This window comes from Pollachius pollachius (assembly GCF_949987615.1).
Source record: "Pollachius pollachius genome assembly, chromosome: 9".
Taxonomy (NCBI): Eukaryota; Metazoa; Chordata; class Actinopteri; order Gadiformes; family Gadidae; genus Pollachius; species Pollachius pollachius.
The window spans coordinates 21,316,418-21,332,008 of NC_136942.1; the positions used below are offsets into that span (position 1 = coordinate 21,316,418).

Below are 15,591 nucleotides of genomic sequence, written 5' to 3' on the forward strand. Positions count from 1 at the left end.
ACATGTTTGAGGGTTCAGGGGCCTTGCAGCAGCATCTGCTGCTTGGAGGAACATTTAAGCATTGCTGGGTGTTGTCTAGAAGATTGTTAAAGAAAACACCACTTCCTGTTAGACATCCGGAGAGAAAAGCCTCTACATTCAACGTCATTAAAAACACAAAGGCAATCTCTCAAAGCAGTGAAAAAACAACAACAACCACAATAGCAACAATAGAGAATAGATAATACACAAATAAGAATATGGAAAGAAATGAAAAATGAAGTTAAGAGTCAGAAAGCGGTGAAAGAAGGATTGACAAAGTGTGGACCAATGCGATGTGACACACCGGACACACCACTGACGAGAGAGCAGTGAGTAGCACACGGGTCAAGGCACGAGAAGAGGCGATGAGAACACTGTTAGGCATCAGAACCAAGAGTTAGAGAGATACACAGGACAGGAGATAACACAGTGAAACACACGCCATTTACAGACTGAGGATGGACAGAGGAACGCAGACATGAGAAGGAAGAGGACGGACAAAAACAGGCAAGAGTTAGGAAGCATATTCTGTTCAGAAGAGAGAGAGCATTAATACAGCAATGGGCAGCAGAGAAAAGACCCAAAGCAAAAACAGAGAGGCCTTCACAAATACCAGTATGTTAGAGAGAGATAGAATTAACAAAGAAAGAGCTGCAAGAAAAAGATAGGGGAAGAAAGACACAATAGAGACTTAGTTTGGTTCAGTCTTAAGTATCAAAGAATAAAATTAAATTACAAACATAAAAGAAGAACACACAGAATATATCAAACAGGAGACGGAAGGGCAAACGTATGCTGAGGAGAGGAAACAGAGCGGAGAACATAAAGTAAATACAGACACCGTCATTGATCAACACCAGAGAGCAGAAACCGCCATCTTTAATGAACACAACTGAAAACACACAAAAAAATAGTTTCAGATATAATACCAAAACAGAGTAATATAGAATATAAATATAATATAAATTACAAAAATAATTGGATGTGCACATTTAGAGTGTTGCGAAATATTTTTTTACGTCCCTTCAAATTACATGACTCATAATCTACCCACTTTGTTTTGCTCTAATTATCTAGCAACACTGTAAAAGTGTGGTTTAGGGACAGGCAGGCCAAAGCACATATCTGGCATTGGCAACATGTGCATATATGAAATATGCAAGTTGTCACTCAAAGAGTGAAGGCAATGCTTAGTCAAAATAGGAGGAGGAGCCCGGAGAAACTCTGTCTGTCTGGCCAGCATTCTGTGTTGGTCTCCCAACGGGGAGGAAATGGGCCTTCTGTGGATTGGACCGTACGTTTCTCTGGCACCCAGGATTTTAAATTTGACGAGGACTGATTGCTGAACGTAACACTGAGTTTATTTTTGTCCAGTATTTGTGGCAGAAGACACAGACAGAACCGCGAGGGGGATATACTGACACACAGACAGACAGAGGAGGCAAGCAAACAAGACAAGGGAACACAGACAATCACTCTGGATGTTTCAATCGGCAGATAAACCAGAGCAAGAGGGGGGGAAGGAGGGAGGGCAACCACCTCTAGGGGGGAGGGGGAGGGAGACTACTCCTCTGTTAGTCGTAGCAGTCGTCAAGGGAGGTCACTGCACTGGCTGGATGTGTGCTAACTTCACCCAGAGACTGAACTGCAGGGGACGAGTTCAAAAGAAGAGCAGAAAAGGCTGACTCAAATAAAACAAAATAAAAAGACATCAGAAACAAGGAGGGCGGGGGCCTAGGGGGTTTGGTTTGTTGTTCTCAACACCAAAGGGTGGCCCTAATCTCAGGGGGAGAGGGGGTAGTCTAGGGAGGTGACCTCCTCCTCCTCCTCCTGCTGCGCCCCCCTGTGTTGTGAGGAGGGGGAGTCTTCACACATCATTCGTCCATCATGCGCCATTCAGCTGTGGGGGGCATTCTCAGGTGAGGGCTGGTGCATTCACGGTGTCCTTCTCCCCCCCGGCTCTACAGCACCAGCCCAGATGCTCTGTACCAGGAGGCAGAGGAGGAGGTCTGAGTTCTGCTGCTCTTCTTTTGGTGTAACTAGGCCGTGCAGCCATACGCCTTTTAGGGTGTAGCTACTCTAGTTTTGGGTTGTTTGCTTCAAATGTCCTCAGCCTTACTTGTAAGTCCTAGATAAAAGCTTCTTATAAATGTCTGGATGTAAATGTTAAGAAATATAGATTTACTATATCAAGCGAATAACGTGCTGTAGTGTAACCCGTTCAAAATTCAAACTTTTATTGTTTGTTTATTTTTATGCGTTTTTTGAATTCCCTTTGTATGCGTGTGTTTGTGTGTGTGTGTGTTTGTGCGTTAGTTTTGAGCACACGGCCTGCAGTTGTCCCCTGCTGCCAGTAGAAGGCAGGCTGGGCTACATTTTTAGGGTATTCTTAAAAAAGCTTTAAGCAGGAAAAGTGGGGTGTTGGCATAGCAACGGCTCCAGAAACACAGACCATACATACAGGGTAGCGCTGGCAGTGAGGAGGGGGGGGGGGGCCCTGACAGGAAGGGGGTTGGTCCCGATGGGGGGGAGAGGGGGGGGGTCCGCTGGTTGTAGGGGGGAGAAGGCAGGGAGGGGAGCAGGGAGGGGAGGGCAGCAAACAGGCAGAATAACCCCACAGAAGACATTGAGAAGATAAGGTAGGATATATGACAGGTACGGGTGAGAGCCTCACGCACACACACACACATGGACGGACGTACGGAGGCAGACGGGGGGTGGAGCTTCACCGTCCTGTGATACTATCCGTTTGGTTTGTTACCTGACCGGGGAGCCAGCAGCTCGCAGGAGGAGGAGGTGTGTGTGTGTGTGGGGGGGGGGGGGAGGGGGGAGGGGGGAGGGGGGGGGGTGAGACTCCACTCCGAGGCTGGAGAGAGACGCGAGAGACAGAGAAAGCCCATCTCCAGAATCACCTTGTTCGCACACACACACACACACACACACACACCCATAATGCCCACCCCTCCACAACAACAAACATACCGCACACATACACACACACGCACGCACAAACACGCACACACACAAGCAAGCACACACCCTGCAGCCGAATCCCTGTCGTATGTGAGCGCGGTCTCTCGGCGGCGCTGCCTGAGATGAGATGTGTGCGTCCTTGTCATCGGGGCACGGTGATGCAGAGAGCAGCGGCAAGCCGGGGAAGCGAAGCTCTCCTTATGTAACGCGGGCAGCGCCCGGCGCAGCGGCATCAGCACATGCGGCGGCCGCACCGCGCAGGCAGAGCCGCTGGTCACACTGCAGCACTGAGCCCTGACGATGTGACAGCACATAGGGCCGGCACACGCTCAGCTCTCTGTCTCGCTCCGGCTGCGGCGGCGCAGGGAAACAAGCCCGCCCAGAATAGCCTCACCGACGAGGATCAATAGTTGTTTTCCCGGGTTTGCAGCGTGTATGCGTTGGGCGGGAGCCTGGCTCTGGAGTCGTGCTGTATTTGTTTAACTTGGTGTTGAGGTGGAACAGGCATGGGGCGCTGAAGTGCGTCCTCCGCCAGCTGCAGTAGGACCCTGTGTTGATGCAGCGATACAAATCGTTGTATCAATTGACAAATGAACAACAAGTGTTTTCCTCTGAGTCCGTGTGGACTGGTATGACTCCCTCCTGTTGTTCATCAGAATGCACAGCACACACCTCCAGCGCCCTGCTGCTGTGCTGCTCCTGTCCCTGGAACGTTTAACTGGGTGGACAGGGATCCTGGTGAGACCACTCAGTAAGGGAGTGGAGTTAAAGGATGTGGTGCTTCTGATCAACCCTCTCTCTTCCCTCAGCCTCCCCTCTGAGGGAACGGCCGGAACACTTTGATCAGCGCTCCGGTGGAATCCCGCCAAAACAAAATCCTCCCTTCTAAAAATAAGTAAATCAATGTTTTAAAAGTCCATTAAACGCAGCAACTCAAATCGGGCAGACATTATGAATAGCCGTTGAATCCGGTTTGCCTCTGAGGCCGCTGCCGGCAGATTGGCATACCTGTTTCTCCTGTATTCCGTGGAGCTTAGGTTAACGCTGCTAATAGCCAGCCTACGCCATCACCGTCCATCTACGGAGCGGCGGAGCGGGGGAAGCGGGGGGGATGTGCACTTGCATCGGCGACCTGCTGACTAGAGTGTCTTCTGCAGCACAACATCAACAACAACAACATTGCATGGATGAGCACCAGGGGATAAACACGGCCTACATACCACTCTCCTGCCAGGAGAATGGACGTGCCCTCTGACCCTATCTGCTCTGCAGCGTACTCATGGATGAGTGTTTGAGTGTTCATATGTGTGTGTGTCTGTGTGTGTGTGTGTGTGTGGATATCTGAGCATATGTGTGTGTGCGTATACACATGTGAGCATATGAATGTGTATGCATGCTTATGTTTGTTTGTGTATGTTTGTGCGTGCTGTTTGGTATGTATGTGTGTGTTTATGTGATATTGTGTGCAGGCATGTGTGCGTGCGGGCATGTGTATGTGTGTGTGTGTGTGTGTTTATGTGTGTGTGTGTGTGTGTGTTTATGTGTGTATGCGGGCATGTGCATGTGTGTGTTTGTGGTGTGTGTGTGTGTTTTTATGTGTGTGTGTTTATGTGTGTGTGTTTATGTGTGGGTGCGGGCATGCGTATGGGTTTGTGTGTGTGTGATTATATGGGAGTGTGTCTGCATGTGTGTGTGTGTGCGGGCATGTGTATGTGTGTGTGTGTGTTTAAGTATGTGTGTGTTTATGTGTGTATTCGGGCATGTGCATGTGTGTTTGTTTATGTGTGTGTGTGCCACTTTATCTGCCTATTTCGTTCCCCTTCATTCTCCTAGCATGTGGACGTGAGTAAGCGTGGCTGCTGCAGGGAGCATTAGGCCCGAGGGGGGGAGGGGGGGGGGATCTTAAGCCGAGACCCCCAAGGGTAGAAGTCATGGGAGAGGCTAGCGCAGAAAGGAGGAGCCCTATAGGAGGCCAACAGAGCAAACACAATCACCTCCCATGTTTACAGGCCTGTGTGTAGGGCATCGAGCAACATCAATGACGGCAAGATCCCCACGTCATTTTCCATGACATTTCACACACACTGTACATGGGGATATTGCAGACCATCGAGCCATTAATGACGACAAAACTCATAATTTTAGATGACAGTTCTCTCTCCTTGTTGTTGTTCATGTGGATGCAAACAGGCGTACATGTCCATGCATGTTGTTAGGCTACGCCAGCCCGGCGTTCACACCCTGCATTATATAATTCTGCATGAACCCACCGTCGTCTGATTAAGACGTTATTGGCAGAGACACACCACCTATTAAATGAGAGTGTTATCATTAGTGTTGGCTTCAAACAAACCATCTGCAGTGTGATTTCTTCCTCTCCGCCTTCCTTTCCTTCTTTCATTGTCAGAACTTGCCAAATTACATTTTGGTTGTGATATCATTGAGGCAGGGGGCATCTCCATCTGAGGATAAAATAATACCAAAACAAGCCCGCGTTCACTGGCTCGTAGAATTACGTAATGTGCACGGATGAATAATTGAAAGACCGCGGGGCAAATGGCCTCCACATTAGCGCGCCACAGGGAATCATCCCCCGTTCTCCATCCACATCCCATCTCCCTTCATTCATGGACAGTTGCCTTCCCAGTATAGGCACAGTAAAGAACCTATGCATCCACCATTCCACAAGTTCAAAGAAAAACCTACACAGGCTCCAGTCGTCCAGCAGCCAATTAAGCTCTCTGAGCTCCCAACCTATGGGAGGCCCCCAGAAGCCAACGTCCCCATTAAGGAGAAGAGGCCTGCAGTCAAAACAAGGGAACACAGTGTAACCACTGCTGCCTTCTCCCACCACAGCCAGCGCTGCAGGCGCTGACGCTGCTTTAAAGCGATCGCCCCGCCCCCGCCCCGCCCAGTGTGACTGTGAGGAACAGAGCAATTAGAGTCCCCCTGTGAGCTCTCTGAGGGAGAACCGGAGCGGCAGGGGCCACGCTGGGGCCCATCGAGCAATGCCCACGCTCGCGAGGTCAGCAGAGGAGTGTAATGACTGTGCCGAGCGGAGCCACCTTCTCGGGGGGTCTATTCGGCATAATTGTCGGTTTGTTTGGATTGCCAATTATGAGCCATAATGAAGCAATACGCACTGCTAAAGCTACAGGCTGATGGGAGACAATCTCATCAAGGATTTGCCTTCCTCCTGATGTTTTCTAGCTCCGGTGCAGAAGCCTCTCTCTCTCTCTCTCTTTCTCTCTCTCTCTCTCTCATTTTTTCGAAAGGTTTTCTGTCTGAATGTGGGAGCCAATTCATCACCAGACCTTGGCTGACATAAGGCCTCGCCCCCCTTCAAGGAAGACAGGTTTATTGTTATTACATAATCATATTTACATAATAACAATAAATACATTTTTGTATGCAAAAAGTTGATATTAGAGAACTGTTAACTTTTATGTGCAAATGCATCAGAATCTAAAGTTTCCAAATCAAGGCAATCAGCGTTTAAAGCATGCCGTACTGTAAGTGGTAGGATGGAGGAGAGGCTGTGGGTTGGCACATGGAGGACACATGATGGAGGATGCAGGTTGTGAAGACAGGGCTGAGGAGAGGGAGGCTGCTGCTGCTGGTGGATTAGTAACAGCAGCTTTGTCTCCAGATGGAGACAAGCCTGAGAGCCCTGTTCAGAAGATGCAACGCAGCGTACCAGTGATTGATTAAATCATGGCCAGACATCTGAATAGTCAGCAGCGACACCGGGGAGAGATGCTATTCACCCGGCTCACGGCACACACACACCTTGCATCTCTAATCCACGGGCCGTCCGTGGGATCCACTGTTTATGTAACGCTGCTAAATATAGCCACGCCATTAGTGTGGCTAAATCATTTACCATATATTTGGAATTGTAATTTGTCATTAAATAAACACAACAATGAGCTCTTCAAGTGGAATTATTAACAGCTCAGAGGAGGAATACACTGCTCAGCAGAGGAAGCGAAACCATCAAAGCCCTCATTATGGCTTCACTTTATCCCCCTTTCCTCCTGCCGAAAACTGACTTCCTCTCTTTTACACATCTCAGGCTGACAGTCATTCAATCCTGGATTAGTGACATTAAACCAAGGCCCGGGTAATCCACAGCCACCACTTTAAAAAGGCTTCTGTCCTCCACCAATGTGGGTTGATTTGACATGAAAGAATTCACCTCCCAGGTTAACACCGAACACTTTCTGTACTCTGGAGACTAACTGCATAACGGCATTGGGAAGGAACATATTGTTTTTCTCACTTATCCCAATTTCACAATTAGAGTAATTGTTAAACGAAGACTCGTTAGAATGAACTGTAACTCTGCGTGGAATTGAAGGGATTTAGGAAAGCCTGAATCAGTTCTGCATGAAAAAAGCCTAAAAGAAACACATCAAAATGGGTTTTGCAGGAGTGGCTGACCAACAGCTCAACTCTGCAAGTCTCATGTAAATGAGCGAGGCCAGTAGTTCTGGGGGGATGTCTGGCCCTGAGTGGAAGCCACGGTCTGAGCCGGTTCTCCACGGTGCATCATTAAAAGTCCCCGGACGGCCACAGGAAGAGGGCCTGTTTGCATGACGTCAACCGTGCCACGGACGCCTTAGTGCACACTGATGTTCTGGGAAAACAGGGAGCAGTTTAAAACTGGACAAAAGGTATAAAGGAGGCATCAAATTGATAAAACACCTAACAGTAATTGGTGGGACGAGCGAATCAGAATTTGTTCGACTCAGTACCACGATTTTATTTCAAGGATGGGAGTCCTATTACACATCTCCAAAGTGTCTCTGATTGGTCACAGTGTCCCAGTAAGTCTGAAATGCTGTGATTGGAGCGCAGAGGGAAATCAAGTGTGTCACGTTTAGCCTTGAATCGGACCGAACACACAAATGGACTCTGTGCTGAACGATACGACATCCTCAGACGAGCATCCGAAGGGAACGGAAAAAAACAAGAACATAAACCTGGGCTCTGGGATTGATGTTCAAAGTTTGTGTCTATTTACGTGTTTGAAAAATATATCTAAAGACCACCAATTACGCACCACATTCTGGGCAGAAACTCGTCTTCATCGATGTTCTCTAGCAACCAAAAACAAGCACGATGCAGGGGATCCATCCTTGGAAATATTGGAGGAAAAATAATCAGGTCCTCTTTGGTGTGTGCGTGTGTTTCACTTAGACGTGTGTGTGTGTGTGTGTGTTTGTGTGCCTGCGCAAGCGTGCGAGGGGGGTAGCTGGCAAAGGGAAGGATGTATTTTTAGCTGCATGTTTGTGTAAGTGACTAACATGTTGTGGGATAACGAGGAGGGCTTTCTGGGCCTGCCAGAGTCGCCTGGACGCCAGGCGGGGAGGATGAGAGGAGGCTAATGAGCAGGGGAAGAGGAGAGCAAGGAACAGGGGAGGAGGGGAGGGCAGGCATGGAAAAAACTACAAATACCAGAGGGAGGAGGTCCGTGGAACGCAAACACAGAGATGAGGTAACGGTTGGAGGGAGCCTGATGGCAGAATGTGACAGGAATAGGGCTTGAACATCACAATGATTCATGGGCTTTCTGTGAGAGTTTTAGTACTTTGCATTGCTAAATCAACGTAAATATACCATAACAAAGGCAAATATATTCTGGGTTTTGCCAGCTTCTGCATGAGAAACACTTTGGAAGTTTCAAACACAATAATGTCTCACCACGACACATCGTTTCAAGAGTAGTTAGCAAACATTGTCCAAAACAACATTACTTCTAACATAAGGAACTTAGATTCATATGAGCCTATGCTCCCAAAATAGCGGCGGTCGTTGCAACGTGACCTTGTGATAAACAAGCCCTACAGCATGGCAGGGACACGAGGACGATGGCGCTACGCAAGGCAATACTCTTTCATTTGATTGTCTGGTATTTTTCATCGGCCAACAAAGCTTGAGCACTGGTAGTAATCTTATCGCAGTGATTTACGAGGTTGTCGCTGCCGTACAACTGGCATCTGAACTGCTTTCTTCCATCTACAGGAGTGTCGTATCAGAGGTGGATGTTCTGCACCAGATTGTCTACACGTTTGCTGATTGTTCTCCTGCTTTCCCTAATCCTGTGGACCAATGCTTCCCAGAGCAATGACTCACTGAAGGGCGCTAGAAAGCTGTTCCGTAAAACCGGTATTGAGAAAAAACACTGATACGTATCCTGTTCTTTTCTGTCAAATTTCACAGATAAATTCAAAGGCTGTCATCTCTCCCTCCTCACATGCAGATATTCTCCAGTTACACACACACACTCACACACACAAGCCCACACACGCACGCCCACACACACACGCCAGGCACTCATCGCTTCGCTTGGTACCTCTTGTCCGGAGGAGTGGGCTCCTGATTGGTTGGAGCTGCCTGCGCTGTTTCCTGCAGGTCAGGGATATTGGCAAAGTCGTCCTGCTCAGCCAACCCGATGGCCAGCGAGAGCACCACCATCTTCCCCTCACTGGCTTCCCCAAAACACCAGAGACACAGGTAAGACACAGGACAAGAGACAACAGCCAAGGAGGAGGAGGAGAGGGAGAGGAAGAAGATGAAGAAGAAGAAGAAGAAGAAGAACAAGAACAAGAACAAGAACAAGAACAAGAAGAACAAGAAGAACAAGAAGAACAAGAACAAGAAGAACAAGAAGGAGAAGAAAAAGAAGAAGAAGAAGAAGAAGAAGGGAAGAAGAAGGAAAAATGTAACAGATGATGCAAGGGGGAGAGGAATCAGGAAAGACGGTTGAGGAGGAAGAGGAGTGGGAGGGGGGGGGCACCAGGGAGAGTAAGAAGATGTGGTGCAGGGAAGGAATGAGAGGTCATATATAGACACATTATACATTGGCAGCAAGGGCAAAAGTATTGCTACCACACCAGTAAACAACAGACCCTCTGATTCAGGGAAGGATATGAAGATGATGTGGGCCTGAAAGCCCTTCCTTATAAAACCGCCATGGTTTCATTGGAATGAAGCAAAGAAGGAGCAGACATGCTTTCCCAACATGTCATGAAGACATCAATTGCAGAGTGCTTAACGGCTCTGAGTTAATGGCTGATATTCAGCAGCCGGCGCTGCCACAGACACACATGTCAATGAATTATGCAGAAACAAAGAGCGTCAACACACCGCTCAATGACAACCACAAACACTCCCTCCCTCTGGCACACAAACAAAGCACAGGAGTGGGCCTGTTTCACCATCATACAGCAACAAAAAAAACACACACACATACACCAACTTACACACACACTTGAAACATACATACAAAAAGACACAGAGACAAATAAACACACATTTACATTTTACATTTTCATTTCAAAACACACACAAGCAAACAAGCACACACCATATAATCAAATGTACACATAGTGACACACACACACACACACACACACACACACACACACACACATAAACACAGCCACCCAAATACAGTTCTTTATGCAGTTATTTAATCTTTCCCTCTAGACTTACCTCTTCTGGTTTCTCCAGAGTGAACATTTAATTAAGCCTCATTAGCAAAATCTGGACTAACTGCTTCTATTTGAGTCAAGGTGTTCCTGCTGCTCTCCCAGTGTCACTGGTTTCTGGGCCAGCACTCTCCGTCCCTCATCACATTCATCCTCTGTTATCTGGGTGTAGTATTGTGTGCATATATTTATATACTTAGTAATAATATTATATCTATAGACCTATATATTTTCTGTATATATATATGTTCCTCTTCTGTTCTCTTCATCCCCATCATCTGCTTTCAAGTCATCCCTCTCTCCCTCCTTCCCTCCCTCCCTTCCCTCCCTCTCTCCCTCCATCCCTCCTTCCCTTCTCCGTCCCTCCCTTCCCTGCCTCCCTCTCCTCCCTCCCCTCCCTCTCTCCCTCCCCTCCCTCCCCCCTCCCCTCCGTCTCTTCCTCTCTCCCTCTCCTCCCCTCCCTTCCCCCCTCCCTATCTACTACTCATCTTAAAATAATTTCTCTTATTTTTTTAATGAAGCCCGTTTATTATGCCTTTCACCATATCTCACATTATACTAAAACTGCTTAAGAATATGGATTGCCCGTCTACTTTACATTTACTTTACCATCTCACACCCCTTTGATAATCTCCAAGTTATACAACTTAAAGGTTAATGGCGTGTTACGGAATAACTAACTGTAAATTAGATTCATTACTGGTTTCCTCCTCCTCCCAGTGACACTCCACTATGGGTGTTAACACTCCGCCTTATTGGCAAAACACTTCCAGTGGAGAGCGAAGACTCCGGCAGGAAGATGGATACGGGGGGGACCTTAACGACGCCCACCCTAAGAGGTTTGACTCCCGGCCAAGACGGCTCGGCGACCAGGAGAGATTCATTTGGTCAGATGGTTTCAGGGCAGGGGAGCGGTGTCTCTGACATCAGCCGGACGGGGAGGAGTGAATCACCTGCCAGGGGAAGCCGGCCAGGACTGAAATGAACTGGCCGGAACAATAGGTCATGTCTCCTCCCATGTCACCCTGTCATAAATCATCCCGCGGGCGTTTCTGCTAAAAAGGAGAGGAACCGCAACAGCAAGGAAGAGGCTCTATAACCTTTAGAATAATGACAATGACACGGTGTCATATGTGCTTTATGTGGCTAATGTGTGTTTTGGCGATCATCAAGTCTGCCTGAGATGGAGCAGAACTCAGTAGAAAGGGATTTGTTTTGAAGGGACACACATGTAATCTGCCCTTCAACATCCCTCATTGTTCACTGCCCCCTCTGCCTCACACACACACACACACACAGACATACACCAGCAGGCACACACACACAAACACACACACACACACACACCAAACACACACACACACAGACACACAAACACATAGACTTACACACACAGGCGCATACACACCCACACACACACAAACACACACAGACACACACACATAGACTAATGCACACACATACAAACACACACGCACAATGACACATATAGTGTGACATGTGTCCGCACATATGCATCATTGCTCCCGCCTCTTTTGGGCCTCAAGCAACAATCTATTGCAGAAGCAATGGGGCTGCGGACAGAAGATCAATGCTTCAGGGTTAACTCACATCTACACACGCTGCCTTAACCCTCGCTCTTTTGGTGCACCGTCACGTGGACCACACTCTGAAACGTGGACCTAGAGACATGTAGATCTAGGGACCTGTAGAACTAGGGACCTGTAGACCAAGGGACCACACTCTAGCACGTCGACCTAGGGACCTGTAGAGCTAGGGACCTGTAGACCTAGGGACCTGTAGAGCTAGGGACATGTAGATCTAGGGACCTGTAGACCTAGGGACTACACTCTAGCACGTCGACCTAGGGACCTGTAGACCTAGGGACCTGTAGACCAAGGGACCACACTCTAGCACGTCGACCTAGGGACCTGTAGAGCTAGGGACCTGTAGACCTAGGGACCTGTAGAGCTAGGGACATGTAGATCTAGGGACCTGTAGACCTAGGGACCTGTAGACCTAGGGACCACACTCTAGCACGTCGACCTAGGGACCTGTAGAGCTAGGGACCTGTAGACCTAGGGACCATGATCTGACACATGGATCTAGGGACGTGTAGACCTAGGGACCTGAAGGCCTAACACATGGACCTAGGGACCTGTAGACCTAGGGACCACACTCTGACACATGGACCTAGGGACCTGTAGTCCTAGGGACCTGAAGACCTAACAGGTGGACCTAGGGACCTGTAGACCTAGGGACCACACTCTGACACATGGACCTAGGGACCTGTAAAAACAGGAGGATATACAGCAGGACTTGTTCTGACTCCATCTCATGAATATCAGTAGGACCAGCTGTAGCCTCCTGAAGGAGGCGGGCTGAGAGCCACCTTAGCAGGTGTCAACGCTAAGCAGAGCATCAACATCCGACAATTATCACCGAGAGATTGGTTCAAATGGGCAACAATATGCTGCAACTTTGTATTTTTCCAGCAGTATATTACTTCGAAATTAGAGGCAACGGATTTCAATGACGATTAAACGTTAATTAATTTCACAGAGGAAAATCATATGCGTAAAAATCGTGGAAGTGTCTTAGCTCTCGATGCACACGTCCATATCAGATTCCATTTTAATCAATATTTAAATGGATCATCAAAGACATCCAGTAAATAAACATGGTCAGCAGGAATGAAATGCTATCAACGCAACGTAATCTTCCTGGCATTAGAGCTGTATTGAGGAGAATAACTCTGATGCGATTGTGAGCCATCCCCTTCGCACTCAGGGCTCTGGGCTGACAATCTTCTGCTCCTGTCAGCCTCATTTACATCTTTAATTACTTTATTTTTAAATATGCTTCAAACATAACTTTTGACACCCTCCATCCGCCAAGATGCTCTGCATAATTATGTTGTCACACACTTTACCAAAAGGCTTCACAATACATACACATACACACACACACACACACACACACACACACTCACACACACAGACACACATGCATTGACACAGACATTCACACACCCAAACACCCGCACACACACACACACACACACACAGACACACACACACACACACAGACACGCACACACACACACACACAGAAACATAGTATGAGTATGATGCAAACTATTGAAACGGTGTCCAAGCTCATATCCTTCCCTGGATGTCAGGTGTGATAGAAGACCCAGAACGAGAGAACCACAAAGAGCGTCCAGAAAGCCACAGGTACTGTACTGAAGCAGGGAAGTAATCCATCCTCAGTCACAGCACATGGGGAAGACAGAGAGGCAGAAAAGGTAAACACTCACAGAAAGGACTTGACATCGAGGCCACGGTTGCGTATTTGGCCCATCATATGATCCCAGCTGCCGGGGTTATCATAGGGGCGCCCGGGTACGCCTCCGCCCCGACCCCGGGGGCCGCCCGCCCCGGCCGGGCCAGCCCGGGCGCTCCGGCACGCCCCTCGCGCGCCTCCTCCTCCTCCTCCTCCGCCACCTCCCCCTGCCCCGGGAGCCCCCGCCTGGCCAGGGACGGTGTTGAGCTGGCCCAGGCTCTGGGAGGTGGTGGGGGGCTGGCTGAGGCCCAGGACGGGCGGGTGGATGAGGGGCTGCTGGAGGCTCTGCTGGCGGAGCAGCGTGCGGGGCCGGGCCAGGCCGGAGGGAATGTGCTCCAGGGCGGACGCCGACGACAGAGGCTCGTCCCCGAAGCTGGGAGGGCAGAGGAGCAGGTAGGGCAGGGAGCGGGAGCCGGGCCGGCGTCGGCACAGGTTTGGGGGATGCAGGAGGGGGTCAGAGGTCGGGGGTGAGGGGGATGAGGAGGAAGAGGGAGAAGCGGGGATGGCGGAGGGGGGCAGCCGGGAGCCATGGCGGGAGGACAGGCGAGGGTCAGAAGCAGAGAGGTGAGGAGTGGGAAGAGGTATGAGGTTGGAGGAAGACAGAGGAGCAGAGGAGAGGCGGGATGGGGAGAGGCGGGGTGGTGTGGGGCGGCCGGGACAGACCTCCGAGGAGTTCCAGGCCCCATCAGAACCCAGACACGGAGGAGGGGCATCCAAACACCAGGCGCATGACCATGAGGGGGATCGGGGTGAGAAAGCAGAGGAGGCGGGGTTTAATGATGAAGCAGCAGAGGAGGAGCAGGAGGAGGAGGGGGGAGGGGCGCAGGGAGGAGGGGAGAGGAGGAGGAGGAGGGAGACAGAGAGCAACGTGAGGCAGCAGCAGTAGCAGCTGTAGCAGAGGTAGCAGTAGACGTTGCAGGCCGAGTGGTCGCTGTGCGCGGCGTGCTGGCAGTAGCCCTGCCACGGACCCTCGTATTGCGACAGCTGCAGGCTCCCCGTGTGCGAGTTCACCGGCCGCGCCGTGGTCAACTTGGGTGTGCGCGAGGCATGGGCGAGGGGTCTGCGTGCGGGTGCAGATGCGGTGCGTGGCACCTGCTGTCGGAGGTGTAGCTGGCGTGGGACGGCGGCACGGGCCGGGGCGGGGCAGCCGTGGCGAGGCGTGTGGCGTGCGCTGATCTTGCTGCCGGCTGCTCCGAGTCCTGAGGGCTTCCTACTCTGTTGGATGATCCCCATGTTCTGTCTTTACTCCATTGATTGCATCTACTTTTATTCTCTCTCTCTTGACTCTCCGTCTTTCTCCTCAAGTCTGTTTTGCTCTTTTAAATACACGCTCAGGTCTGAGGCGTCCCACATGTGTGTATCTCCCCTCCCTTCCTCTCTCTTTCTTCCTCTGCCTCTCTCTCCCCTTCTGTCACTTTCTCTCTCCCTGTCCCTCATCATCTAATTTCCCACTCCTCCTCTCCATAAAGACTCTTTAATTGACCCATTATCCTTCTCTAATGCCTTCTATCTCTCATTTTCCTTGGAATTAACAAAACCTGAGAAAAGATGTTCTCTGACAATATGAGACGTTTTCTCACTCTCGTGCAAATCAATGTCATTGTCGGTTTTGAATTGAAGCTCTAGAATATCCTCCTATGCAATATATTGAACAAGTCTCTCTGTATATTCCCTCCATCTCACAGAGATCTGTGCAAGGCCTAATTAGGTCACGAGAGAAAGACAGTAACATCAGTTAGGTGCGTCTGCACCTAAC

The 15,591-nt window shown here is 49.6% G+C and overlaps 1 protein-coding gene across 1 annotated transcript in view; it reads right to left on the reverse strand.

Annotated features, from left to right (window-relative positions):
- Positions 1-15,591, reverse strand: part of syt7a (synaptotagmin VIIa) — a gene marked incomplete at both ends in the record, with an annotated part of 63,760 nt that overhangs the window by 6,543 nt on the left and 41,626 nt on the right. Inside the window, 2 exons of the mRNA XM_079743145.1 lie at positions 9,353-9,484; positions 13,810-14,208. Of these exons, the coding sequence (XP_079599271.1) occupies positions 9,353-9,484; positions 13,810-14,208 (531 nt within the window). The remainder of the gene's footprint in view (positions 1-9,352; positions 9,485-13,809; positions 14,209-15,591) is intronic.